Source organism: Arvicanthis niloticus, chromosome 17 (assembly GCF_011762505.2).
Source record: "Arvicanthis niloticus isolate mArvNil1 chromosome 17, mArvNil1.pat.X, whole genome shotgun sequence".
In the NCBI taxonomy this organism is placed as follows: Eukaryota; Metazoa; Chordata; class Mammalia; order Rodentia; family Muridae; genus Arvicanthis; species Arvicanthis niloticus.
This window is the reverse complement of record NC_047674.1, coordinates 17,878,530-17,903,629: the sequence shown is the minus strand read 5'-3', so window position 1 is coordinate 17,903,629 and position 25,100 is coordinate 17,878,530. Positions and strand designations below refer to the sequence as shown.

The window sequence follows — 25,100 nt, the reverse complement described above, 5'->3', positions numbered from 1 at the left end:
CACAAACAGCTTCCCAATAGGATAACCTATACTCCCCAGTCCAATACTGCTGCCCATCTTCTCAATGGGTAGCACACTAGTTGAGTGAACTGTGCTTCAAGGACAAAATGCGATGAGCCGTAGCCACAGCTTAAGCAAGCAGATGTCCTGTCTTCCACATAGTAAGACGTTAGAGATGGTGATGGCTGTTGCACTGGCTCAGTTGTAGGAAGAAAGAAAGAAAGAAAGAAAGAGAGAGAGAGAGAGAGAGAGAGAGAGAGAGAGAGAGAGAGAGAGAGAACTGACTCCCACATCTTATTGGCAGTCTTACTCCTGTTGGCTGGCTCAAGTTAGCAGCTGGCTGCCTCAGTTCCATACTTTACATCTATATCCTAGTAGGAAAGTGGCCTACCATTTATTGCCCCTTTTATCATGAAGCAAAGCTTTCCCACAAGTTCAGTTTGTGGAGCAACTGTCTAATCTGCACAGAGCCCCGGGTTTGGTCTCTAGCACCACCATGTAAAATCCAGCCTGGTGATTACAGCAGTTGAAAGGGTATAGTCAGGAGACCTAGGAGCTCAACTTGTTCCTTCGCCACACAGCTGGCTCTTTCTTGACCAGCCTGGGCTACCCAAGACTGTGTCTCCAAAATTTAATTTATTAATTAATTGCAAGAAAGTAGATTTTGAAAAAATGTGGTTGGAGCAAGTAAGATAGCTCAGTGAGCAAAAAGCTTTTGCCATGAAACCCAACAATCCAAGTTTGACCCCCCCAACCCCATATAAAAGTAGAAGGAGAGAACACATTCTCAAGTGTTGCTCTCTGGGCCGGGTGCAGTGGCACACACCTTTAATTCCAGCACTTGGGAGGCAGAAGCAAACAGATCTCTGAGTTCAAGGCCAGCCTGGTCTACAGGGTGAGTTCCAAGACAGCCAAGGCTACACAGAGAAACCCTACCTTGAACCTCCCCCAGTGTTGCTCTCTGAAATACACACACACACACACACACACACACACACACACACACCATGCATGGCATGTGAAGGTCCCTCATACACATAATTGCACAATAATAATATAAACTTTTTGAGACAGAATTTCTCTATGTAACAGCCCTGGCTGTCTTGGTAGACCAGGCTGGCCTCAAACTCACAGAGATTTGCCTGGCTCTGCCTCCAGGATGCTGGGATTAAAGGTGTGGGCCTCTACTCCCAGCTAATAATATAAACTTTAGAGAAAAAAAAAACAACTTTCCATGAACCCCTGAAGCACCTTAGGGTTTCATGAACCCCTAAGCACCTGTCTTAGGGCTTCTGTTGCTGTGCTCAAACACCATTGACCAAAAGCAGCCCGGTAAGGAAAGGTTTTATTTCAGCTTACAGTTAGAATCCATCCATCATAGAGGGAACTCAGACCAGGAGCTCAAGGCAGAAACCTTGGGCAGGACCTGAAGCAGAGCCCATGGAGGAGTGCTTCTTACTGGATCATTTGTTCATGGCTTGCTCAGCTTGTTGTCTTATATAATTCAGAATCACCTGCCCAGGGATAGCATTGTTCTCTATGAGCTGGGCTCACTCATGTCAATCATTTATCAAGAAAATGCCCTACAGACAGTTGCCAACAGGTAATCTGGTTGGAGGCATTTTCTTAACTGAGATTCCTCTTCCCAGATAATGCTAGCTTGGGCTGAGTTGGCAATAATCAAAGAAGAAAGCCACAACATCTAACCAGGCTCCTTTGTGAATCAATGTAGTCATGTAATGATTTGATCAATGAGAAGTGTGCCATATCTGTACTTTGAAATCTGTGGATTGAGCCAGCCACAGACCGAAAATGTGTAGATAAAAAATTTGTGCCCAGACTGTACAGATAAACTTCTTGTTATTACTCGTTGACCAATAAAGCATGACAACCATTTCTACAGCACCGGTGCTGCATTATGAACTGAGTCCCATGGATGCTGAGCGGGGGTCACTGACTAGGTCTTCCGGCCTTTGTGACGGGCGGTGGCAAGAGAGAAGCAGCTGGAACAAAGAGAGACCCATACGTACACTTTTCTCTTCATTGGTTTTTCCTCTTCAAACTGGACTCTCCCAGGAGACTCCACCCCTCCTAAGTGACTTGCCCTGCAGAGAATGCCAAGCCAGCTCCCAGACCTCTCTCCCAGAGCACCGAGGAGAGTGTTCATCTTCACACGTAGGGAGGAATACATGCCAGGAGGGGAAAGCAGTGTAACACACTTTCTCTTGTCTTCCAGACTCTTGAGGCAAGGAAAGGGTAGACAGGGCTAGAGGAATGGCAGGTGACCATTGCTCACATCACTCCCTGACTATAGAGACCTTTGCTGACCTTTGGCAAAAGTGGGCTGGATGGGAGTTAAGAGTCAGAGACACGCTGGGCAGTGGTGGCGCACGCCTTTAATCCCAGCACTTGGGAGGCAGAGGCAGGCGGATTTTTGAGTTCGAGGCCAGCCTGGTCTACAGAGTGAGTTCCAGGACAGCCAGGGCTATACAGAGAAACCCTGTCTCAAAAAAAAAACCAAAAAAAAAAAAAAAAAAAAAAAAAAAAAAAAAAAAGAGAGAGAGACAAGAGGATCCCTGAGTTCAAGGCCAGCCTCTCCCTGCCCCCACCCTTAGAGTACTGGTGGGACATGAAGGACTTTGAGGCCTGTCTGGGAGGGTCAGGTTCTGAGCCTGACTTCCTGTTTCTGAAACACGTTGCAATGCCATGGAGATCTGATAAGGCTGAGGATAATGTCCTAGGCATTCAGGGGTGTCCAGTGACCCACCCTGCCTGGTGCAGCTGCCTATGTGATAGCACTTAGGGGCCACATACTGACACACACTGGCCAGAATGTTTAAAATAGTTAACCACATGACAGGTGGCCCAAGTATTGACATAGCCAGGAGCAAGTCACTGCTCCCAGATCAGCCTCAACCCCACCTTTTGATGATGACAAGCCTAGAAGTAGATGGGCTTCCTTCTCCTATGGTTCTCCTTCTCTGGCTCTAGGTGACACATCCTCAAATCTGGCCTATCTGCCTCAGTGGACCATGAGTCCTCCCAAGCAGCTTGGTGCATCCCTGGGTCTCCCCAGTTTTGCACAGGACCTGCCGTTATCTGTCTGATGATTTTATGAACTGTAGCCATACTGACAAGCCACCATTCACAGCTGGCCTAGTCCCAAGAACTGCCCCCACACACACACATCTGGGGGTCTGGAGGTTATCTGTGTTTTCCCTAACCCCATAACCCCTCCCCCCAGACTCTTCTCAGCCCTCCTAAACCTTAGTAAGTCTGTGTCCCCTGTCTCAGGGCACAGGAGAAGCTGCCGTGGTCCCCTGATCAATACCATCATCTTTACACATACAGCCATCTTCAACCTGTGGCTTATGGGTCACAGGCCTCCCAAGATGCAGCCCTACCCACTTGTAGATGAAAACAGGATACGACACTGTCAATAGTTAGACACCCTGTAGGTGCTTCCTTCCTGTGTCTCAGTCCATTGGAGTGACTACAGAGGCACCAGACAAGTGGCAGAGGGTTGAGGTACTAAGTTCCAGAGATCCTCATATGTAAGTCACACCTCCCTGGTACAGAATGAGGGTTCCTGATTGGTCACCACCATCCTCCTCAGCACTACTGCTGCCCCCACACTCATCTGTCCTTGGTCATTTGCTGAGTCTCCTCGCTGGAAAAATAGGTGTAGAACCGAAGTGACTAAGTTTGAGGGTGTCCTGTCTCTGATGGGACTATTCCATCTTTCTTCCCCTGGCAGGCCCACGAAATCTGAGCCCAGCATTGTACATATCCTGGGAACAGCTGACAATGCAGTGGTCAGACAGCTGGTGGGGCCAGCGTAGGCTGACACATGACACTCCAGCCCACCCCCTCCAACCCCTCCAGACCTGTAGAGCTACTGTCCTACTGGTCACTAGGCAGGACTGAGGCACCATGCACGGGAGTCAGGGATCTCAGCAACTCTTGCTGCTGCTGGCTATCTGCCTGGGTGAAATACTAGGGATTTGAGACCTGGGATGGGGTGTGTGGAAGGAACAGATCAGGAGTACAAGGCTACAGTGGATGGAGGGCCTGGGGGTTATCTGTGTTCTCCCTAGCCCCAGCAACCCCACCCCCACTCTGTGCCTCCCCTTCCTCTGGAATGAGTTCCCCTGTCTGTTGCAGGGGTCCAGAGCCGCAACCAAGAGGAGCGTCTGCTCGCGGACTTGATGCGAAACTACGACCCCCATCTGCGGCCAGCTGAGCGTGACTCAGATGTGGTCAATGTCAGCCTGAAGCTTACCTTGACCAACCTCATCTCCCTGGTGAGGTGCAGGGCTGGGGGGGGGGAGTGGTGCGGGGGGGTGGGGGTGGGATGGTGGATATCACACAGGCTCCCAGACTAGCTGGGGAAACGAAATCTAACCCTAGCACTCAGAACAGCAGAGGGTCCTACAGTGGGGAGGCCAGGGCTCATGAATCCCCTGTAACTACGAGGGGTGAAGGGTAAGGCTGAAAGCCTCCTGGTTCTATCAGTGTCTGGGGGAGACATCAGAACCTCAGGGAGGAAGGTTATAGGGGGTTAGCCTAACTCTCTTCTGTACCCCAGAATGAGCGAGAGGAGGCCCTCACGACTAACGTCTGGATAGAGATGGTAAGATGTCATCTGCTTATTATGCTTATTGCAGTTGCCCCACCCACCCCCCTCAACCTCTTGGGCCCTCTCTGGTGGCCTGCCATTCTCCAGTCTTGTGTAGCCCAGAGCAGAGGCCAGGCAACTGCCTCTTCATCCACAGCAATGGTGTGACTATCGCCTGCGCTGGGACCCGAAAGACTACGAAGGCTTGTGGATATTGAGGGTGCCATCTACCATGGTCTGGCGGCCAGACATCGTGCTGGAGAACAAGTGAGGAGGGGGTTGGGCAGGAGATGAAAGATACCAGGGTCCAGCAGAATGAGGAAAGTTAGAGAAAGAAGAGAGCAGGGTGCTGTAGGGTGCCAGGCTGAGGTGGGACCTCAAGCACAGACACTGACCCAGGGTTGTAACATGTTAGCCACCTGGGAAGAGGGGTGGTGGTGGCAGGCTTTTCCCACCCCTGTAAGCTGCAGCCAATTTTAACAACTAGAGAAACGATTAGAGGTCAGACACAAAAATGGTTCATTCAGGGTCAGCCACTCTGAAAGAGCTTAATAATGTTAGCTTTTTCGTCATTATTGTAGTTATTAATACAGAGAAAGAGAACCAGAGATTATGATGTGGTTGTTGGGGTGCTGTCTCCCCCAGACCTCTGTACTCATCTGAGGTCCAGAGCAGAGATGAGCTGCAGGTTGCTGGGGCAGTGCATGAGTGAGGCTAGATGCTAAACCATCAGGAGTGTGGCAGGCAGGGGGACTGATGCCCTCAGAGCCCATCCATGCAAAGCAGAGAGCTAGTCTGGGGCTGTGGGAATCTCTTCCCCCAGCTCAGTACACTGGCCTATGTACACAGTGTGGACGGTGTCTTCGAGGTGGCGCTCTACTGCAATGTGCTCGTGTCCCCTGACGGTTGTATCTACTGGCTGCCGCCCGCCATCTTCCGCTCCTCCTGCTCCATCTCTGTCACCTACTTCCCCTTCGATTGGCAGAACTGCTCCCTTGTCTTCCAGTGAGACTGCTGATGGTGTTGGGGGCTTCCTAGCTGCTCTAGGTTGGGTCTGGGTAGAGGTGGGAGACCAGCATCAGAAGCTCATCGAGGTTGGGTGGCCTGGATCTATCACCTGCGCCTATTTAGATGGTGACACTTGAGCCTCCTGCTAAGTCCTCTCACCCATCCTCCACTGCTCCAGCTCCCTGCCTGGGTCCCAAGGGGAGACACCAATGTCTTGAGTATGTGGGTAAGAACGTATGGGTATGCCTGCACACACATAGAGCCATAGACAGGTAGGCTGTCCTGGAAAAGAGAAGCCTGGCCAAAGCCAGTATGTGACCTGAGCCAAATCTGGGACCTCTGCATGAGTTTCCTCATGCATAAACAGTGAAGGGAGGTCTTGGGAGAAGCTGGCAGGACTCCAAGTGTCCTCTTACAATAGGCTTGTATTTCTACCCTATAGTTTTTGGTGGCAGTAGGAGAGTCAGGGTGGCTCTGAACTCTTTGGCCAGGTAGTACCACTGAGCCTCCAAAGAGCCTGTGTTCCCCTGGCCCTGCATGCTAGCTAGCACCAGGGCTTGCTGGAGAACTCAAGAGCATGATACTGCATATGTCAGGTCCCAATGCCCACCGCTGCCATCAGACAACATCTGTGGCCTCACAGGCTGGTCCCCCTGCTTCGCTTACCCTCTTCCCACTCCTGACTCACAGGTCTCAGACTTATAGCACAAGTGAGATCAACTTGCAGCTGAGCCAGGAAGACGGGCAAGCCATTGAGTGGATCTTCATTGACCCCGAGGCTTTCACAGGTAACCCTATCTGGGAGCCTCTGCCCAATCAAGGCTATGCCCTACCCCAGTACGTAAAAACTACAGTGTATCATAGAATGTGGCTTTCAAAAGTTCCTAACAGAGATCCAGACATGGTGACACACATGCGTGATCCCAGCCCTCTGGAGGTTTGAAAGTTTGAGGCTAGCCTGGGCTACACAATGAGACTGTCTTTAAAGGGAAACTCAAGAGGGCTGGGAAGATGGCTCTAGGGGGTAAAGCACTTACCGCACACACATAAAGACCAGAATGGAATCCCCAGAACTCAGCTAAATGCTGTTAGAAATGGCAGCCTAATTGTAATCCCAGCACAAGGCAGATAGAAGCAAAGGATTCCCGGGGCAAAGCTCTAGGTTCAAGTGATAGACCTCGGCATAAAAGAGCATAAAAGTGTCCAAGGAAGGCACCTGCTGTTGACGTCTGGCTTCCTTGTCTGTACATATACAAACACACATGTGAGTAGACGCATACCTGTTTGCGTACATATGTACGCACACATATACCACAGAAGAGGGTCCAGGGAAGTTCTGACTCTTCCTACAATACTTCTAATTTTGGGAGGGGGATCAATATTCAATTTCCCACCCCACTTGTGTCCCTGTATCCTGATACTTAAAAAAATGCACGCTGCCCCTGCAACTTGGTTGTTCAGCCCACACATTTACGAGGGTCACACCCTCTGTGCTCCCCACAGAGAATGGGGAATGGGCCATCCGGCACCGACCAGCCAAAATGCTACTGGACTCTGTGGCTCCAGCAGAGGAGGCGGGCCACCAGAAGGTGGTGTTCTACCTGCTCATCCAGCGCAAGCCCCTGTTCTACGTCATCAATATCATCACCCCCTGTGTGCTCATCTCCTCAGTTGCCATCCTCATCTACTTCCTCCCTGCCAAGGGTACCTGGGCCTGTAGGAGGGCAGCAGCACAGAGGCTCACGGGGAGGCCAGCGCAGGCTCTGCTCATGGCACAGGGCACCACGATCTTAGGACAAGGGCAGTGGGCTCCCTGTAGGATAAGGGGGTCCCTCAGGGTGTGTGCATGTGGAGGGGTAGAGGTGGGGTAGGGTGGGGTGGGGACAGGGGAACAGGTTCTGAAGGCATCTTGATCACGGGCAGCGGGAGGCCAGAAATGCACAGTAGCCACCAACGTGCTCCTGGCCCAGACCGTCTTCCTTTTCCTCGTGGCTAAGAAGGTGCCTGAGACCTCCCAGGCAGTGCCGCTCATCAGCAAGTAAGGCTAGTTCTCATATCTGCTTCCCACCCCTCAACATCTTGGTTAAGTCCATGGTCTTGCTAAGCAAGGGTTCTGTCAGTGGGCTAAATCCCCAACACACCCTTTCCCTTCTGAGGCTTTTGACAATGACCTTCCTTCCACCCAGGAACCCAAGGGAAGCAGGGTGGGTGGCTCCGGGGACTGAAGTGCCTACGGGTCATTCAGCCTCCTACTTGCCTAACCCTGGACAGGTACCTGACCTTCCTCATGGTGGTGACCATCCTCATCGTCGTGAACTCTGTGGTTGTGCTCAATGTGTCCTTGCGGTCCCCCCACACACACTCCATGGCCCGAGGGGTCCGCAAGGCAAGATGCTTCCCTTCCCACTTAGGCAACCGTCTGTCCTTCCCAATCACTTGTGACTCCCTCCACATTCCTGCCCCTATTTTCAAATTCAGCTGCAAATCTATGCCAAATGTATCTTCAGGCCTAAAGTAGACAAATGATAACATCAGTGCCCAGGGACATTAATATTACACGGATAATTTATTTACTTTGCATACAAATGATTAAGTGGGTATAGATGTATCATCTCCATTTAACAGGTAGGGAAATAGAGACACAAAAAGGTTAGGCAGGTTACCCAATATTACTCAGTTCTCAAAAATCAGAAAGGAGAATTCTGTCCCAGCTGTCTGTGTGCTCTGCAGCCCACCTGCAGCGGTCAGCTGAGAATCATGTCACAAATGCAGACACCCTAGGTATGCCCCAGGTAGTCTAGACTATTCTAGCCAGGGGTAAAGGGTAAAAGTCTGTCTGAAATAAGTGTTCTGGAGATTTTTGAAGGTCTTGGAAGCTTGGATCCCAGGATCTGTGTCCAAGAGAAAGTAGTCAAGCTGTACCAGGACCCAGTTGCTCCCCTAAGACACTGCCTTCATGCCCATTCCCAAGCTTGGCCTGGCTGCCCAGGTAGGACCTACCACAACAACCCTCTACAGGTGTTCCTGAAGCTCCTGCCCCAGCTGTTACGGATGCATGTGCGCCCACTGGCTCCTGCTGCTGTCCAAGATGCCCGGTTGCGCCTCCAGAATGGCTCTTCCTCAGGATGGCCCCTCACGACTCGAGAGGAAGGGGACCTCTGTCTACCTCGAAGCGAACTCCTCTTTAGGCAAAGGCAGCGCAATGGATTAGTGCAAGCAGTACTGGAGAAGCTAGGTGAGGCCCAAGGGGTCAATCCTGACCAGTGATTGCAACTAGAGCAGGGTACAGCAGCTAAGCGCTGTTCAAGATGGAGAGGGCCTGGGTCCCTGGGAGGAAGACATGTCTCAGTCTGCTCTCTTCCACTGACTCTATTTTCTCATCAGAGAATGGTCCAGAAACGAGGCAGAGCCAGGAGTTCTGTGGTAGCCTAAAGCAAGCCTCCCCAGCCATCCAGGCCTGTGTGGATGCCTGTAACCTCATGGCTCGTGCCCGACACCAGCAGAGTCACTTTGACAGTGTAAGCAGGACAGGGCGGGCAAGCACCCAAGTGTAATGTGGGGACAGGATGGATGGGGTGTTCGGCATAGGTTCAGTGATAGACAAAGCAGAGGTGGGAAGTGGGAGGAGGAAGGACCAACAGGTCAGAGATTATAATAGAAGACAAGTTGGTACCTAGACAGAGGTGAGAGGGTGGAATAGACAATGAAGGCCAGCTGGGGACCTAACAGTGAAAGAGGGAGCCAGGCTGGCTGCTGTCCGGGGTCACACAACTGCCGCACAATGTGTTGTTGCCCTCAGGGAAACGAGGAGTGGCTGCTGGTGGGCCGAGTGCTGGACCGTGTCTGTTTCCTAGCCATGCTCTCCCTCTTCATCTTCGGCACTGCTGGCATCTTCCTCATGGCCCACTACAACCAGGTGCCTGACCTGCCATTCCCCGGAGACCCCCGGCTCTACTTGCCTTTGCCAGACTGAGCCAATTGGTCCCTCCTGGGCCCTGGAGTCAGCTATGTGGGTCATGCTGTTTCTGAGTGTGTTCCTGGGGAAGTATCCAAGCATTCGTGGGAGAAGACAGAGAAATAAGGAGACAGACAGAGACTTCTGGAGTGGTTGGTGGTGGGTGTGGTCACATGACTTTGAGCATTTCTGTAAGTCACTTTGAAGCCCTAAGGATTCTGCTTTTCATGATGTCAATGACTGAGCAAGGTTTTACCCTTTGAGGCCTGAGAACATTTCCTCCTGTCTTTTTGTAAGATTTATTTTTATTATTTTTAACTGTATGTATGTATGTACATATGTATGTATGCATGTATGTATGAGGAGTGGGTTATGTGCACACGAGTGAGCGTGCCTGTCAGAGGCTGGCAGAGGATGTCAGAACCCTAGAGTTGGGAGTTATAGGTGGTCGTGAACAACCAGACAGTGCTCATATTCTCTATAAAAGCAGCAAGTGCTCTTAACCACTGAGCTATTTTTCCGGCTCCAACATCTTCCCTTTTGTGAACTTTCTCTAGCAGGTTGGTAAGAGATGTGGGAAACTCTCTTAAAAGAAAGAACATGGGCTAGATCTGCTGGAGCACACCTTTAATCCTAGCACTAGAGAGGCAGAGACAAATCCATCTCCATAAGTTTGAGGTCAGTGCACATAGTGAGATCCTGTCTCAAAAAAGGATGGGGGTGGGGTGTGGAGATACTTCAGTGGTTAGGAATACTGGATACTTTCCTGGGGGATCTGGGTTTGGTCTCCAGCACCCACATGGCACACCATAACCATCTGTTACTCCAGTTGCAAGTGATCCAACACCCTCCTCTGGCTTTTGCAAAACACCCATGCATATAGCGCAGACATATGCAAGGCAGAACACCCATATACAAAATGAAAATAAGCCTTTTAAAAAAAAAATGTACTAGGAGCTAGGGGTGTGGGATATAAGTGTAGAGAGTCTTGCCTTTTTTGAGGTCTAGAACTTAAAAAGTGTAACCCATTTTAACTAGCATGTCTCTTCTGCATGCCACGGCACACATACGTACCTTCAGTAGTAACTTCCCATTCGTTTGATGTAATACCCCCACCACCACCATTGATCATGAAGACTTTCTTGAGTTTTACCATCTGCCGCCCACCCCCCCACACACCCCCCTTGTTAGAAATTCTTCACATTATGGACAGGCAAGAGGCACTATTTACCTGACCCACATGAGCAAGCTGGGGTCCAGAGTAAGAGGAACTCTCTGTAGACCACTCCTTTATAGGGTTCAAATTTCTATCTCTGACCCAGTCTCAGACACTGTAAGAAAGACTCCTAGCTCTGCAAATACACCTTTCTTCCTCTCTCTTCTCAAAAGCCAGAGCACTTGCAGGGTTAGGACCAAAGCCACTGGGCTGGGTCTGATAGGAGAGCTCTCCCTCAGCTTCCCTTAGTGCAACATGTTAGGAAACAGGATGATCCCCTGAGGTCTTCCTGAGGAGAAAAAGCATGGCCTTGCTAAGTGATCAGGGGGCAACCATGGGCCAGTCCTGGGATACTTGTGTCACTTGTAAATACAGGCACAAACATCAACTCCTACCCCTCCTCAGGAACATGTACGACTCGTGGATCTGGAGTTACATCACCAACTAGGGAATTTATTTTTTCCTGTGTATGCGGTGGATGTGTTTTGGACAGTCCTCAGGAATGTGGGGTCAATGACTTCAGTAGAGGAAGCAAAGATGAGTGAGACCATCTTGGTCCTCAGTAAGTTTGTCACCCTGGTTCTACTTTTCCCCCCACTTCACCCAATATATATAGGGAAGGTCTTATGTAACCCAGGCTGGCCTCTAACTCACTATGTTGTTCAGGCTTCCTGGATCTTCCTGCCTCCATTTCCCAAGAGCCAGAACTACAAATTTGTTTGGAGTACTTTCTCGTCCTCTCCAAACACCAAGAGCAAAGGATCAACTCTCAGAGAGTACCATTTACATTACTGTGCCTGACATTTCCCCCGGAATCCACCGGGAGGTTAAAGCAGATGACTGGCGGTGTAGACAAGGCTCAGTGCAAGTGGCCACACCAAGACAGTCGCGAGTAGCGATGTCGCTCTGGGCCACCAGTCAGGGAAAGAGGCCCCGCCCAAGGCCTGAGCACAGACGTTCCGCCGAGCGCCTCGCCAACCGGAAGTAGCCGGGCCCTTAGCGATGGGACCCGGCAGAGCGGAAGTCACTACGTGAGGCAGTGGCGACAGCGGCGGCGAGAGGATGAACAACAAGTTCGACGCGTGAGTGGCGCGTGGCCGCCCCCGGGGCCCCTTCCCCCAACCGTCCCCCGGGACCGCTCCCGCCGGGGCCGGGCGCGCACTCAGCCGAGCCGCTCGCTCCCGGGCCGCCGCGGCCCGAGCCTTCCTGCGCCCGCGGGCCCGACAGGGCCGGGAGAGCGCGGCCGAGGTCGCCGGGACCCCTGAGCCGCTGGACCCCGGCGCGGCACGGGCCGGGGAGGGGAGGCCGCGCCGCCCGGAAGGAGATTTTCGGACGCCCCGCCCTGGTGGGTGCTGGCTGCCGGCGGCGTGGAGGGGCGGGACCTCAGCGCTTCGGGTGTTTCCGCAGCCTTGCTGCCTTCTCTCTGAACGCGGCTTCCCTCCCGCACTCGCTCTGCGACCTGGGAAGGTCACCTCTCCCTTCCGAACCTCGGTTTTGTCTTCTGCAAGCGGGGACGGTAACAGAGCCCGTGTCGTAGAGTTGGGCAGCTGCGATGAGGTAATGGGGCAGCCGCAATGAGTACTTTGGCCTCTCGAGTACGGAATGCTTTTCATCTGAGATTCTTCCTGCTTCCTTTCCCCGTCACCCCCCACCCTCCCTCCACCCCCCACCCCGTTCCTGTCTTCCAACTCTTAGTGGCTGCCCACTCCTGCATTCCTTCCAAGTACCCACTCTCATCTCCAATTCCAGCACCGAACAGTTGGGAAGTACAGAGAAGAAATGTGTGTTGGGGGGGGGGGGGATCTCCCTCTTAACGATTAAATCTCTTAACATTAAAAGTAATTTTTATTTTCATCTAGCAGCGCTTAAGTTAGTATTTCACAAGAACTATATCCTGGGTAGATTGTAGTCCTCCTTCCTCTCTATAGTTTATAGTAGTGGTCTATCTAATCTGTCTTCTCACTCAAAGACCTACATTTTTAGCCCATCAGCTGTTTGACAGTACAAAAGTTCTCCAGTCTGAGCTATTGCTCTCACCTCCCTAGTGGTTAGAACTGGAAGGATCAGGTCAAGCTCTACAATACTTAGAGGTACTGTGTAAAATGTTGAAAGTGAGCTGTGAAGGGAGAGTAGGCCCACTGATAGGTGGTGGAGCTGCAGTTTTTCAGTACAGTGAGTTCTGATCTGCAGACCCAGGGAGCATTGGGATGTCAGCAGTCAAGCCAGCTCTTCCTTAGGTTTTCCTGGTGGCCGAGTGAGCTCTGCTTCTTGAGAAAAAAAACCTGATGTCTTCTCCATCTTTCTGCCTAGCTGAGCCCGGCAGGATAGTGATCCCTTGGGTTCCTGCCATAAAACCCTGCAGTACCTAGCTCCATATCTGCAGCCCTTCCACCCTTCCTCTCCTATTGGAACAAATTAAACTTCATCCCAAGATAGTTTTTAGGTCACCTGTCTTGAATAAGGATGGTTATATCAGCCAGTGTCTGTCACTGTTTTGTTCCTATGAAGACATGCCATGACCAAGGGAACTCTTTTGGTTTTTCAAGACAGGGTTTCTCTGTGTAGCCCTGGCTGTCCTGGAACTCATTCTGTAGACCAGGCTGGCCTCGAACTCAGAAATCCGCCTGCCTCTGCCTCCCAAGTGCTGGGATTAAAGGCGTGCGCCACCACCGCCCAGCCCAAGGCAACTCTTATGACAAGTTTTTTTTGTTGTTTTTTGTTTGTTTGTTTGTTTTTAAACAAGGCTACACACCTCCTAATCTTTGTAATTCTTTCAAACAGTTCTGCTCCCTGGTGACTAAGCATTCAAATATGTGAGCCTATGGTGGTTACCCACCACAGCCACCCAGAGGCATCTCGGTGGACTTTTCCTAAGGTTTTAGGTTATCATAGAAAGTAACAGGTTCTTTTAGGACACTTTGATACTCACGTGTCATTGCTTTGTTCTCCTTCTCACTGGACTCCCCTATGGCCCCTCTCCTCTATCTGGTTTCCTTTCTTCTAGTTGTAACCCACGTCCGCTTCCCCATTGTATGTATTATATTCATCTCTATTTCCCACTAGCTTCTTCCTAAGAACTCTGCAAAAGAGATCTTGGCATGTTTTCTGATGACTAAGGAAAATTAGGCTTTTCAAGGTTAAGTAACTAGTGTAAGATAGCCTAAAGGACCAACTCAAGCACTCTTCTACTTTGTTCAAGTGTCTTTATCAACATTTTGCTGGGTGGTTTTAATTATTTATAACATGAACTGTTGTAAGGAGTAGGGTCTTTTAATGCCTGCCTTGTTTGTTTTTTTTTTATTTTTAATTATTTATTTTGTATATGAGTACACTGTCGATTTTCTCAGACACATCAGAAGATACCATCAGACCCCATAACAGATGGTTGTGAGCTACCATGTGGTTGCTGGGAATTGAACTCAGGACCTTTGGAAGAACAGTCAGTGCTCTTAACCATTGAGCTATCTCTCCAGCCCTGCCCGCCTTCTAACTTTGCAGAAAAGGACAAAAATAAAAGCTTGCTTTTACTTGAGTTAAGCAATTAAAGATGGTACCCTTGTCCCTGGTTTTGGTTTTGTCATTTCAGATTTTCTAGTGAAAGTCTGCAGTTTGTAGTGTTGCCCCATATTTGGAGTCTGTACTCTTGATCACATCTCCCCAGAATTTCCCAGAATCATTCTCAAAGTGCAGTCTCCAGTAAGTGCAGTAGTACAATCTGATGGACACAGATATGTGGGCTCTGAGTGTAACCAAAGCTGCTAATAGCTTTAAAGGGTGGTCATCAGCCTCACCAAGAGGCAGGGTTTCGTTGCCTTTCATGTTATTCACATGTGAAACCCTAAGATGCCCTCTCAAGAAGTATAGTCCCAGCTATGATAAACTTGGTTTTCAGGTCCTGAGTTTTGGGAGGCCAGGCTTGATTTGGTCTCTATTTTATATGGGTCCCTTTTTGTCATTAGCTTTTGGCCTATTTTTAAGTGTTTCTAAACCACCTAATTTGATATTTGGAGATCCATCCATTAAATATGTTTGTTTTATGTTCGTGCCTGATGCTAAAGATAACAGTGGAAAATTAGATAAAGTTCCTCCCTACACAGAATTTGCCTGCTTCAGATGGTTGGGAAGAACCTGGACAGAAGCTTGGAGAGCTAACCCAAGTGTCACATAGTCTAAACAGGAATTGAGTAGTTAGTCTGTGGAGTGCTACTGCTTCAGTGTGGACTGTACCTTGGCTCAAATCCAGCTTTTAAGGTGGAAAGAACAGCTTCTGAAAAGCAGATTGTAAACCCTTTGTCTTAGATAGATGTGCAGAGGGCAGATTAAAGCAGGCTAAGTTTGGTAGTACACACCCTTAAAATCCCAGGAGGCAGAGGCAGGTGGATGGATCTCTGAGTTCAGTGCCAGCCTGGTATACAGAGTGAGTTCCAGGGCTCTCTATGTAGCCAGGGCTACAGAGAGAGACAGAGATGGGGGGTGGGGGAGCAGTTCATTGGTAGAGTCCTTGCCTTCTGTGAAGGAGGTGCTGGGTTTTATTACCAGCACAGACAGCCAAAACTAAAATAAAGGCCAGAGCATAAGATACAAATGAAGTTCATTGAGGCTCCTATTTGCTGCCTTAGAAAGGAGTGTAAGATGGCTTCAGAATGATAATAGCATTGTTTCTTCTCTGCCTCAACTATTTTTGTTTTCTTTTTGTTTCCTATTAGTGACCGACAGAAAACCACTAGGAAAGAAAGGAATATACTTTTCTTGGGGTTGGCAAAAATGGGAAGTCGTAGGTGACTGTCTTTCTTCAACCAAAATCTAATAAAGTGACCTCAGAGGCTATAGTAGGGATTAGGAGCTGAAGAGAAAACAAGAGGGCTGTATCCCTAGAGGATGTGCTCTACAGAAGAGAGTTGTTTGGGGCTGAAGCAGTAGAAAAATCCATGAGTTATTCTTGATGAAAATTGCCCTTTCGAGTACAACCGGGACAGAGCAGAAGAGGAGAGTTTGGTTTAACCTATATTGGGAGAAAGTAGGGGATGTTTCCAAGAGACTGTGAATCCTGAAAAGCAGTAAACCAGGAGTGGAGGCGTGAGTACATGCTGGACATGGGAGGGGTGGACAGAGATGGGAACTGCATTTAGGTGGACTCAGCAGGAGTGGAAGGGCTTCATTGGGAACAGGAAGGAGATGTTTGGGGACATGCACACAGAATGGCCCTTTGCACCAAGTTGACGCTTTGTTACCTTATCTCTCCTCAGTTCTTTGAGGACAGGTCCTCTGGTAGCCAGTGAGCTGCTTGGTAAATGTTGGTAATATTTAATCCATGGGTCTTGTGTCCAAGGCAGGCTCGATTTGAAAACCAAAGGGAAGTTTACTAAGCACTGGCGATGCCTCTAAGAAGCAGACAGGTGGCAGTGTCTGCATACCTCTCTCCACTTGGTCTGCCCATCAGTTCCAACTCCTTTCTCTCTCTCTGGACTGCCTGTCCCTTTTGCTCCGAGTCTTGATTCTTTCATGAACCCTAAAGCTGGTCCAGCTTCTGAATCCTTGGTCTTTGCTCTCTTGGATGAAATCAATGTAGAGAGAGGAAACTGTATTTTGAAAAAAAGTTCTAGGCCTAGGTTACTAGGCAGACCAGACTGCCCTTGCTCCTATGCCTTACCTAGTTGGGTCTTGCCCAGGGTGGGGATGGGGAGGTCTACATCACAGGGAATGACCACATGAGGATCTCCTTCAATATGGCTGCCTATTAGGCAGAACAGGTACCCCAATACATGACTAGCTTATTCATCCTATTATTTATAGGTACATTTTATACATTATTTATTAAAGATTAGCAGACAAATCAAACAACAAATACCACCACCACTTTCTTTTATGTTTTGTTTTGGTTTTCAAGACAGGGTTTCTCTGTATAGCCCTGGCTGTCCTGGAACTCACTCTGTAGACCAGGCTGGCCTCCAACTCAGAAGGAGCTCGCCTGCCTCTGCCTCCCGGGTGCTGGGATTAAAGGCGTGCGCCACCACTGCCTGACTATCCACCACCACTTTGTAAAATAAAAACTGTTCTACACCATATTTGTATGTCTGTGTAGGATGATGTCTGAAGTATAACTGAGGTGTTGCTGGGGCCTGTCTTGAACATGGCTGATTCCATTTTTCTGTACATACCATCGTAGAACCCAAAAGATGATTCTGGAGAAAATCTATGGTGAATGGTCTAATTCTAGAGTGAATTGCCATTCTGTCTCCCTCAATTTTTTTTTTTTTTAAGTATGTGTATAGTGTGTAGAGGTCAGAGGACAACTTTGCAGGAGTAGGTTCTCATGCCAGTATATAAGTTCCAGGGATTGAACTCAGTCTGCAAGCTTGGCGTGTTTACCCACTGAGCTACCTTAGCAGATTGAGCAAATGCACTCTTTTTGCACTAAGCTGGTCGGTTGTGTCTACCTCTGGTGGGTCTTAGGTGGTGTCACTTTTGACTCTGCTTATGAGACAACACATTCACTCCTCCTTTTGTTTTCCTTTTCATTTAACCTTTGGTTTGTGTCGTCTTGTTTTGGGTGCCAGTGATACTGAGATGAGGTATGATACTGCTCTAAAGAAACTCTCTATCTCGAAGAAGAAACAGGCAGGGAGGGATGACACCTTGGGCTGGAAGCAAGGTGTTTGCCAGTGGGAAGAGTTGTTGCAGCGGGGAGGAGTATGGCTCTGGACAGGACTCAGTTTCTAAAGTCTTGTGAAAAAGCACTTTGTGTTGTGTGCTATTCTAGAGGATCCGTAAGTAGGAAGTTGGCATCTTAAGGACGCAGGTTCAATAACAGATTGACATTTAGGAAGTGTAGAGGATGGGTGGAGAGGAGAGACTGATGCCAGACCCACTTATAGACCGATGATGAACTAGATGGCTAGAGAAGGACACTGACCTAAGGTGTGGAGAAAGGACAGCTAGGAGAGAGGTGGAAGGAGCAGACATGACAGTAGATACAGATGGGCAAGTTTAACTTTCAGATAGCAACAGAATTATTTGTCCAGAAATTCTCATTACCAGTTTGTTTTTGACAACAAAAAACAGCTCTTTAACTGCTTTGTTATGCTGTTGTCAGGAAACTGAAAGACTGTTTGCTGGAGTTCATGAGGTAACTAATTCAGTAGTTTTTATTTAATATTCCTGGTTTGCTTTCCCCTTTGCCCTTCTCACAGACACACCTCATAGGCCTGGGATTCCAGTGACTTGGGGCTACTTAGATGGTAATTTTATGAGCTTGTGGTTTTGTTAGAATAGTTTAGTCATGGAATGACATTATTTTGCTTTCCCATGTAGCTTAAAAGATGATGACAGTGGAGACCATGATCAAAATGAAGAAAACAGCACACAGAAAGATGGTGAGAAGGAAAAAACAGACAGAGACAAGAGCCAGAGCGGTGGCAAAAGAAAGGTATGTTTGGGGTTATGATACAGGTGTAGTGAGCCTTGGTTTTCTCATGGAGTTTCTCTTTAGCAGATTCACTCTTTTGGAATCTCTGATTGTTCTTAAAACAAGATTGAGGGGGCTGGAGAGACTGCTCCCCCATGTACTTGTGCACACACTCTCAAACACATATACAGATGGAGAGGCACAAAAAAGATACATGGTCTAGGATATCATTCTGTGTTTGGTATAAGGCCTTGGGTTCAATTCCTAGCACTGAAAAGGGGGAAGAAAAGTATGGAGAGGGGAGGAGAGGGTAAAAAAGAGAAGGACAGGGGTCACTGGGTGTGGCCAAAGCCAGGTAGATGTGTGTATGGAAATGTCACAGTGAAATCTTTAGTATGCATCCATGATTACAAGTTTTAAAAAATGGTAGAATGACTGGAGTTTATTTTGGAAACAAGAACTTCCTCTTATTGTGAAGTCTTGGGGTGCTGTCTTGCTGAATAGTCTCATATGAGATAGGCAAGTCTGAATTCTCAACTGGGACTTGCTTTAAAGGCTACTTAGTAATTTAAATTTTACAAGTCCTGTTGTAGACTTTTCAGTCAGCAGTAGTACACAGTGAGAGTGGCTTGGGATACAGAGAATTTAGGGAATGAAAGATAAGTAGTAAATCAAGTTTCTCAGTATTATAGCACTAATTATCTCATAATCTGAATACCTGCCAAACAGGCATTTCCTGCAAGGTGGTAAGAACTCACAAAGGTTCAGGCAGTGCCAGCATACACCTTTAATCCCAACACTTGAGAGTCAGGCAGGCAGATGTCTGTGAATTTGAGGCCAGTCTGATCTACAGAGTGAATTCCAGGCCAGCTAGGAGTACACAGAGAAACGCTGTCTAGAAAAAGAAAAAGGAAAGAAAAAAAAAAAAAAAAAAAAAGGAGCTTATGTCCATGGAGCACGTCTATTGTGACAGGCAGTGGCCAAGCACTTGGTGCTTCTAGTCATTTGTTCTTCACAGTGACCCTTTGAGGTGCTTGCTGTTATCTCCTCCATCTTGCAGACGATTGCTTAGGCCAGTCGTTAGGAATAGGTGTTGAGTGGTACTTGGAGTGGGCATCTGTTGAGATAATGAATGCCCATGGTGTTATGAGAAAGGCAGAAAGTTGTGTTACAGCAACTTAGAATCTGCTAACCAGTAAAGAATGTACTGTGTGAGCAGACTTCAGTGCATTGCAAATAATTGAAATTATGGTATTATTTCCAGTTGTGGAGGTGGTAAGGAAATACACTTTAAAAAAAAAAAAAAAAACAAACAACAACAACAAAAATAAAAGACCCAAACAAAACCTACTGTCTGGTTGTGTAGCCCTGACCAGCCAGCCAGGAGCTCAGTCTGAAAACGAAGATGACCTCAAACTGACAGTTGCCTGCCTCAGCCTCCCAGTGCTGGAAGTAAAGGTTGTGCCACCATATCTAGCCTGAGTGTGACACTGTCAATGTTTATTAGGAATCAGAGAAATGGCTCATCAGGCACAAGCCTGATGACTGAGCTCAATCCTTGGATCCCACAGTGAGAAGGGAAGAACCAACCCTCTGAACACTCTCCTTGACCTCCATACACACAACATAGCATACGTGCTCCTACATTCTGTCTGTCATACACATGCATGATAGTAATAAGCATAATTTAAAAAAAAACAAGGTGCTGAAGAGGTGACTACTAAGTTAAGAGCACTTGCTACTTTTACAGAGGACCAGAGTTTAGTCCTCAGCACCCATGCCAGATAGCTCACAAGCCCTCTTCTGGCCTCTGCAAGCACCCACATACACACATGCACATGTGCATGTACACACGCACACACAAAGTATATAAATGTGAATATAAGATAAATAATACAATAAAATGGCCTTTCAGCATTGTGACCAATGAACTGAAAGTTTGCCGTGAACTAACATACCTTCTGTACTTCCCAGGCTGTTGTCCCTGGACCAGCAGAACATCCCCTGCAGTACAACTACACCTTTTGGTACTCTAGGAGAACCCCTGGCCGTCCCACCAGCTCACAGAGCTATGAGCAGAACATCAAGCAGATTGGCACCTTTGCCTCTGTGAGTACTCAGTTGTTGGCTGACATATTCGTTGGTATGGCACTCCTACCTGACTTTCTGTTGCTGTTTATCTACTTTCCTAGTCACCGTTACACATTCTGGTTTCCTTACTTGGCTGAGTTGCATTCCCAAGCTCGTGTTTGTTCAAGTCTTAGGTTAATTGTTAGTCATCCTTAGGTAACATGTAGGTAATTTAAGTGTGGGAATGGTAGCTTTGATCAGAAAGACATAATACAGAAATTAAAAAGGGGCTTAGTTTGAGTTTTTTAATTTTTATTTTAGCAGATATTTATTGAATCTTTATACATAGGGAGTGTCATAAGAGAGTTTCCTTGTTTATATTATCTATCCTCATGAAATTGGATTCTGATAAAATGGTTTTTGTGGATGTCATCAATACAGAGTTGTTCAGGCTCCTCACCTCAGTCCACCCTTAGCCTCCCCGTCTCTTTACTACATTTGTAAATTTGAAGACCCTGACCGCAACTAACACCAGTGTTGTCTTGTTGAACAAAGGTTTTCCTGAACCCCTATATGCGATAGACATGTTTAGTCTCTATATGCAGAATCAGTTTTCTGACAGTGGCTCTTGCTGTGTAACCCCAGGCTGGTCTGGATCTTGCCACAATCCTGTCTTAAGTGCTGGGATTACAGATGTGAGCTAACGCAGAAGCCATCACAGTTTTGATTGTCTGCTATGTGAGAATGTTAGACTAATTTCCAAGTACGGTTACAGCTATTAGGAACAACTGATTAAACAGGATCAGAGAAGGAACTGGGAAAGGTGTTCAGGGTTCTATTAAATTACATTTTTTTCCTTGTGAATTAAGAGGTTTGCCATCAGCACCGTCAGTATTCACTGGACAGGTGATAGAGCCTGAAGTCTGCTGTCATAATTTATGGCATTAAGAAACGGCCTGTGATGGAAGCAGTTGGATCTCTGAGTTCAAGGCTTACATACAGGTATACAACCAGAGCCACATGAAGAAACCCTGTCTTGTTGAAAAACCTTAATTTAAGAAAGGAAAAAATAGAAGAAAGGAAGGGCCTGTGATACTAAATCCCTCCCAGAGAATAATGAAAACATGAAACCTTTTTCAAATCTAAAACAGTAGTTACAGTGTTGTTGGTTTTTTTAAAGTTTATCTGATGGCTTTATATATTTAGAAATGCTCAATTAACAATTTGCCCACATAATTTAAGTTGCTTCCCAATACCTAACCTTAGACAAAATGTGTTACCCAGGACTGTTCTTGATCGTGCGTGGTTCTCCATGGCCGCTACATCTCTCCTGCTCTCTAGCTCAACTCTTCCTTCTCTTGTGGTGTTTGTTTTTTAAAGTTTCTTTTCTTTTTTTTCTCTCCCCTTCCTCACCTCCCCTTCCTTCTCTTTTTAGAAACAGTCTCTTAATGCTAGCCTAGAAGTCACTATGTACTAGGCTGGCCTTGAACTTACCAAGGTCTTCCTACTTCTGCCACTATATCTGACCTACAGATTATTTTTTACTTTTGTTATGTGTTTGTGTATATGCACGCATGCTTGTGGGCACCTCTGAGACCAAAAGAGGCTGTTGGCTTTCCCAGAGCTGGAGTTAGAGTGGTCATGAGCCTTCTGTTGTTGGGGCTGGGAATCAAACTCCAGTTGTCTGGAAGCACAGCAAATGCTCCTAACCATTGAGTCATCTCCTTGGCCCCACAGATGATGTCTTTCCAAAAATTCCACCGTAAGGGAAAAGTACTGTTTCCTGACTTGGAGTAGAGTCTGAGAGAGGACCTCCAAAGTCATTGCAGCTCTTGTTCTCATCTTGCATTCAAGAAAGGATCCACCCAGCACAGAGCCAAGGACCAGCCCAGATTGTGATAGTGTTTGTTTTGAGACAGGGACTTACTAGATCTCAGCCTGGCTTGGAACTTATGATTCTTTTGCCTCAGCTTCCTGGAGCCACAAGCCACATTCCCAGCACTAGAATACTGTTCTTGCAGAGGGCCGAGTTCAGTTCCCAGCATCCATGTCAGGTACCCACGACTTCCTGTAATGCCAGCTCCCAGGAATCTGATATCTTCTGGCCTGTGGGCATGTGCACATGTACATAGACACAGATAGATACACATAATTAAAAATAAAATAAATCTCTAATAAGACATCTTTCAAGTTTATTTATTGTGTATGTGTGTGCATGCACAGAGGCCAGAAGAGGATATCCCCTGATGTTGTAGTGACAGGTACTTGTGAGCCACCCAATGTGAGAGCTGGGAACTGAACTTAGGTCCTCTGGGAAGAGCAGCAAGTCCTTTCAGCCTCTAACCCTTCTGGATTTCCAGCCTCTGGGTTTTTTGTTTGGTTGTTTGGTTTTTGTTGTTTTCGTCATTGTTGTTTTGTTTTTGTTTGTTTTTGATGCAGGGTCACACTATGTAACTCCAACTGGGTGAGCCTTGTCCCTTAGCTCCTGAATTCTGAAAATATAAGTATATAAACACGTTTGAAAGAAAATTATAAATCTAGTTTTCTTAAGTTCAAAGTAAATAAAGAGACACAATCTTTCCAGCTAAGAGGAGGGATAGAAACTCTAGCCCTAGTTCATTCTGAGCTGTAGTGTGAGACCCTGTCTAAACAAAAAGAAAAAAGTATGTTTGGCTCTGCAAGTATATGCAGGTGAGGCCTGTGTGTCCTGACATACCTCAGTATGAAAAGTTTCTCAGTTGTGTGAAGAGCTGGTGCTGTTACTACGTAGTGAGAGGCGGGACTTGTCAGTGTGGCCTCCTTTGCCACCTCAAAGCTGCTGAAGACAGAGGCCAGTGGTTTTCACCAACTTTTTTGTTTGTTTGTTTGTTTTTAGATTTAAAATGTTGTATCTATATTAGTGTTTCACTGAATGTATATCTGTACCACATGTGTACAGTGTAAAGTCTGAAGAGGGTATTGGATCCCCTGGAACTGTCAATCACAGATGGTTGTGAGCTGTCATGTGAGTGTTAGGAAGTGAATCTGAGTACCTCTGGGTACTCTAAACCAGAGTACTTGACTCTGATCCAGCCCTCCAGGCCAGTTTATCCTTGTATTGAAAGTGTTACATGTTGTGTTTTATTTTGTCTTAATTTTGTTTTTCTTTGATTAAACTGTACTAGCCAGGCATGGTACTGCATGCTTATAATCTTAGCACATGGGAGGTGGAGGCAGGAGGTAGGTCAATTCAAGACCAGCCTGGGCTACAAGAGACCTTGTCTTAAACCAAATAAAAAACCTCTATGATGGTCTTTTTTTCTACCCTGCTCCAAATGAAAATGTGTCCCCCAAAGAAGGTGCCTGAGGCAGGGTGTCTCCTACGATTCTGTTCTCAGTAATACAGCTTTGTGTACATTCAAAGAAGAGATAAAGTCCTTATACTCTTGGCTCTTCTTTCTACAGGTGGAGCAGTTCTGGAAGTTTTACAGCCACATGGTACGTCCTGGGGACCTGACTGGCCACAGTGACTTTCATCTCTTCAAAGAAGGGATTAAACCTATGTGGGAGGTAAGGACTGGCCTTTCTAGCTGCTTTGGGGAGGAAACTCATTTTTCTTTATTTATCTATTTACTTTTAATTTTAAGTTCTGCCAAGGTCAAAAGAGTTTTGAAGTTTTCTCTCAAAGCTGTAACTCTATTTGGTAAATCTTGGGAGCCTGTACCTCTAGGAAAAGGCATTGATGCAGTTGTCCATACTCATGGCTTATAGCTTTGAAGATGGTCCTCTCTTAGTTACTGTTCTGTTGCTGTAAGAGACACCATGACCAAGGCAACTATTATAAGAGAAAGCATTTAACTGGGGCTGGCTTATAGTTCATTATCATCATGGCAGGGAGCATAATGGCATGCAGGCAGGTGCTAGGACAGCAGATCAATATCCTGATTCATAGGCAAAGGATGAGACTCTGGAGTTTTAAACCTCAGAATCCACCCCCAGTGACATACTTGCCCTAGCAAGCAAGACCATACCTCTTAATCCGACTAATTCTTTCAAATAGTGCTACTCCCTGGTGACTATGAATTCAAATATATGAGCCTATAGGAGCCATTCTTTTTTTTTTTTTTTTTTTTTTTTCTTTTTTTTCTTTTTTTGGTTTTTTGAGACAGGGTTTCTCTGTTAGCCTTGGCTGTCCTGGAACTCACTCTGTAGACCAAGCTGGTCTCGAACTCAGAAATCCGCCTGCCTCTGCCTCCCGGGTGCTGGGATTAAAGGCGTGTGCCACCACTGCCCAGCTATAGGAGCCATTCTTATTCAAACCATCATAGGTGCTATCATTCAAATGGTGATATTATAGCAGTAAAAGCTTTTTAAAATGTCCTTGTTCCCTTAGAACAGATCTGTGTGCTTGTGCATGTGCAATGCATTTGCTTAGTAGATAGAGGATTAAAGTGGCAAGAAGAAAACTTAAGAACAGGAGACTGGAAGAGAGCTCTGTGATCTCTCTGAAGAGCTGTTACTTGACTGCACTCTGGAGCAACACTCTACTCCAGGGCCAGAGCTTTTTTCTAAGGAAAAAAATAAATGTTCTAGAAAATGTGAAAAATCTTTCCTTCCTTCTGGCTCAGTGAGATACGTCCCCCCAGTGCCCTTCTGCTTTATGTATTACATGTTTCCCTCAGGACCAGCCTAAGTGTTCCCTCTGAGATTTCTGCAGTATACTCTCACCATCTTGTGTGCATTGTTACAGTGGTGCTCATTAGGCTGTGTGGCTGTAATTAATTTGTTGTGTGTCTCTACTTTACTGTGCCTATGTTAAAATCTGAACTTCTGTCGGTGTACTTGGTAT

General features: G+C 47.2%; 2 protein-coding genes across 6 annotated transcripts in view; both read left to right on the top strand.

Moving 5' to 3' along the window:
* Positions 1-3,933: 3,933 nt before the first annotated feature.
* Chrng (cholinergic receptor nicotinic gamma subunit) lies at positions 3,934-9,715 on the top strand. Its single transcript, XM_034521683.2, has 12 exons — positions 3,934-3,988; positions 4,165-4,304; positions 4,589-4,633; positions 4,776-4,885; positions 5,468-5,623; positions 6,317-6,414; positions 7,130-7,330; positions 7,550-7,664; positions 7,898-8,012; positions 8,645-8,861; positions 9,011-9,144; positions 9,426-9,715. Exons 1-12 carry the CDS (start codon positions 3,934-3,936, stop codon positions 9,597-9,599), a joined length of 1,560 nt encoding a protein of 519 aa, XP_034377574.1. The 3' UTR covers positions 9,600-9,715.
* A 2,031-nt stretch (positions 9,716-11,746) lies between these two features.
* The window catches only part of Eif4e2 (eukaryotic translation initiation factor 4E family member 2), a 28,240-nt gene continuing 14,886 nt past the window's right edge, over positions 11,747-25,100 (top strand). For 3 of the 5 annotated variants that reach the window (XM_034521401.2, XM_034521399.2, XM_034521397.2), the window contains exons 1-4: positions 11,747-11,879; positions 18,109-18,223; positions 20,177-20,311; positions 23,717-23,821. In XM_034521401.2, coding sequence (XP_034377292.1) covers positions 11,860-11,879; positions 18,109-18,223; positions 20,177-20,311; positions 23,717-23,821 — 375 coding nt within the window. In that variant the 5' untranslated portion in view covers positions 11,747-11,859. Of the gene's footprint in view, positions 11,880-12,182; positions 12,355-18,108; positions 18,224-20,176; positions 20,312-23,716; positions 23,822-25,100 lie in introns of those variants that run through there. The other 2 variants (XM_076914860.1, XM_034521398.2) reach the window with 2 other exon arrangements.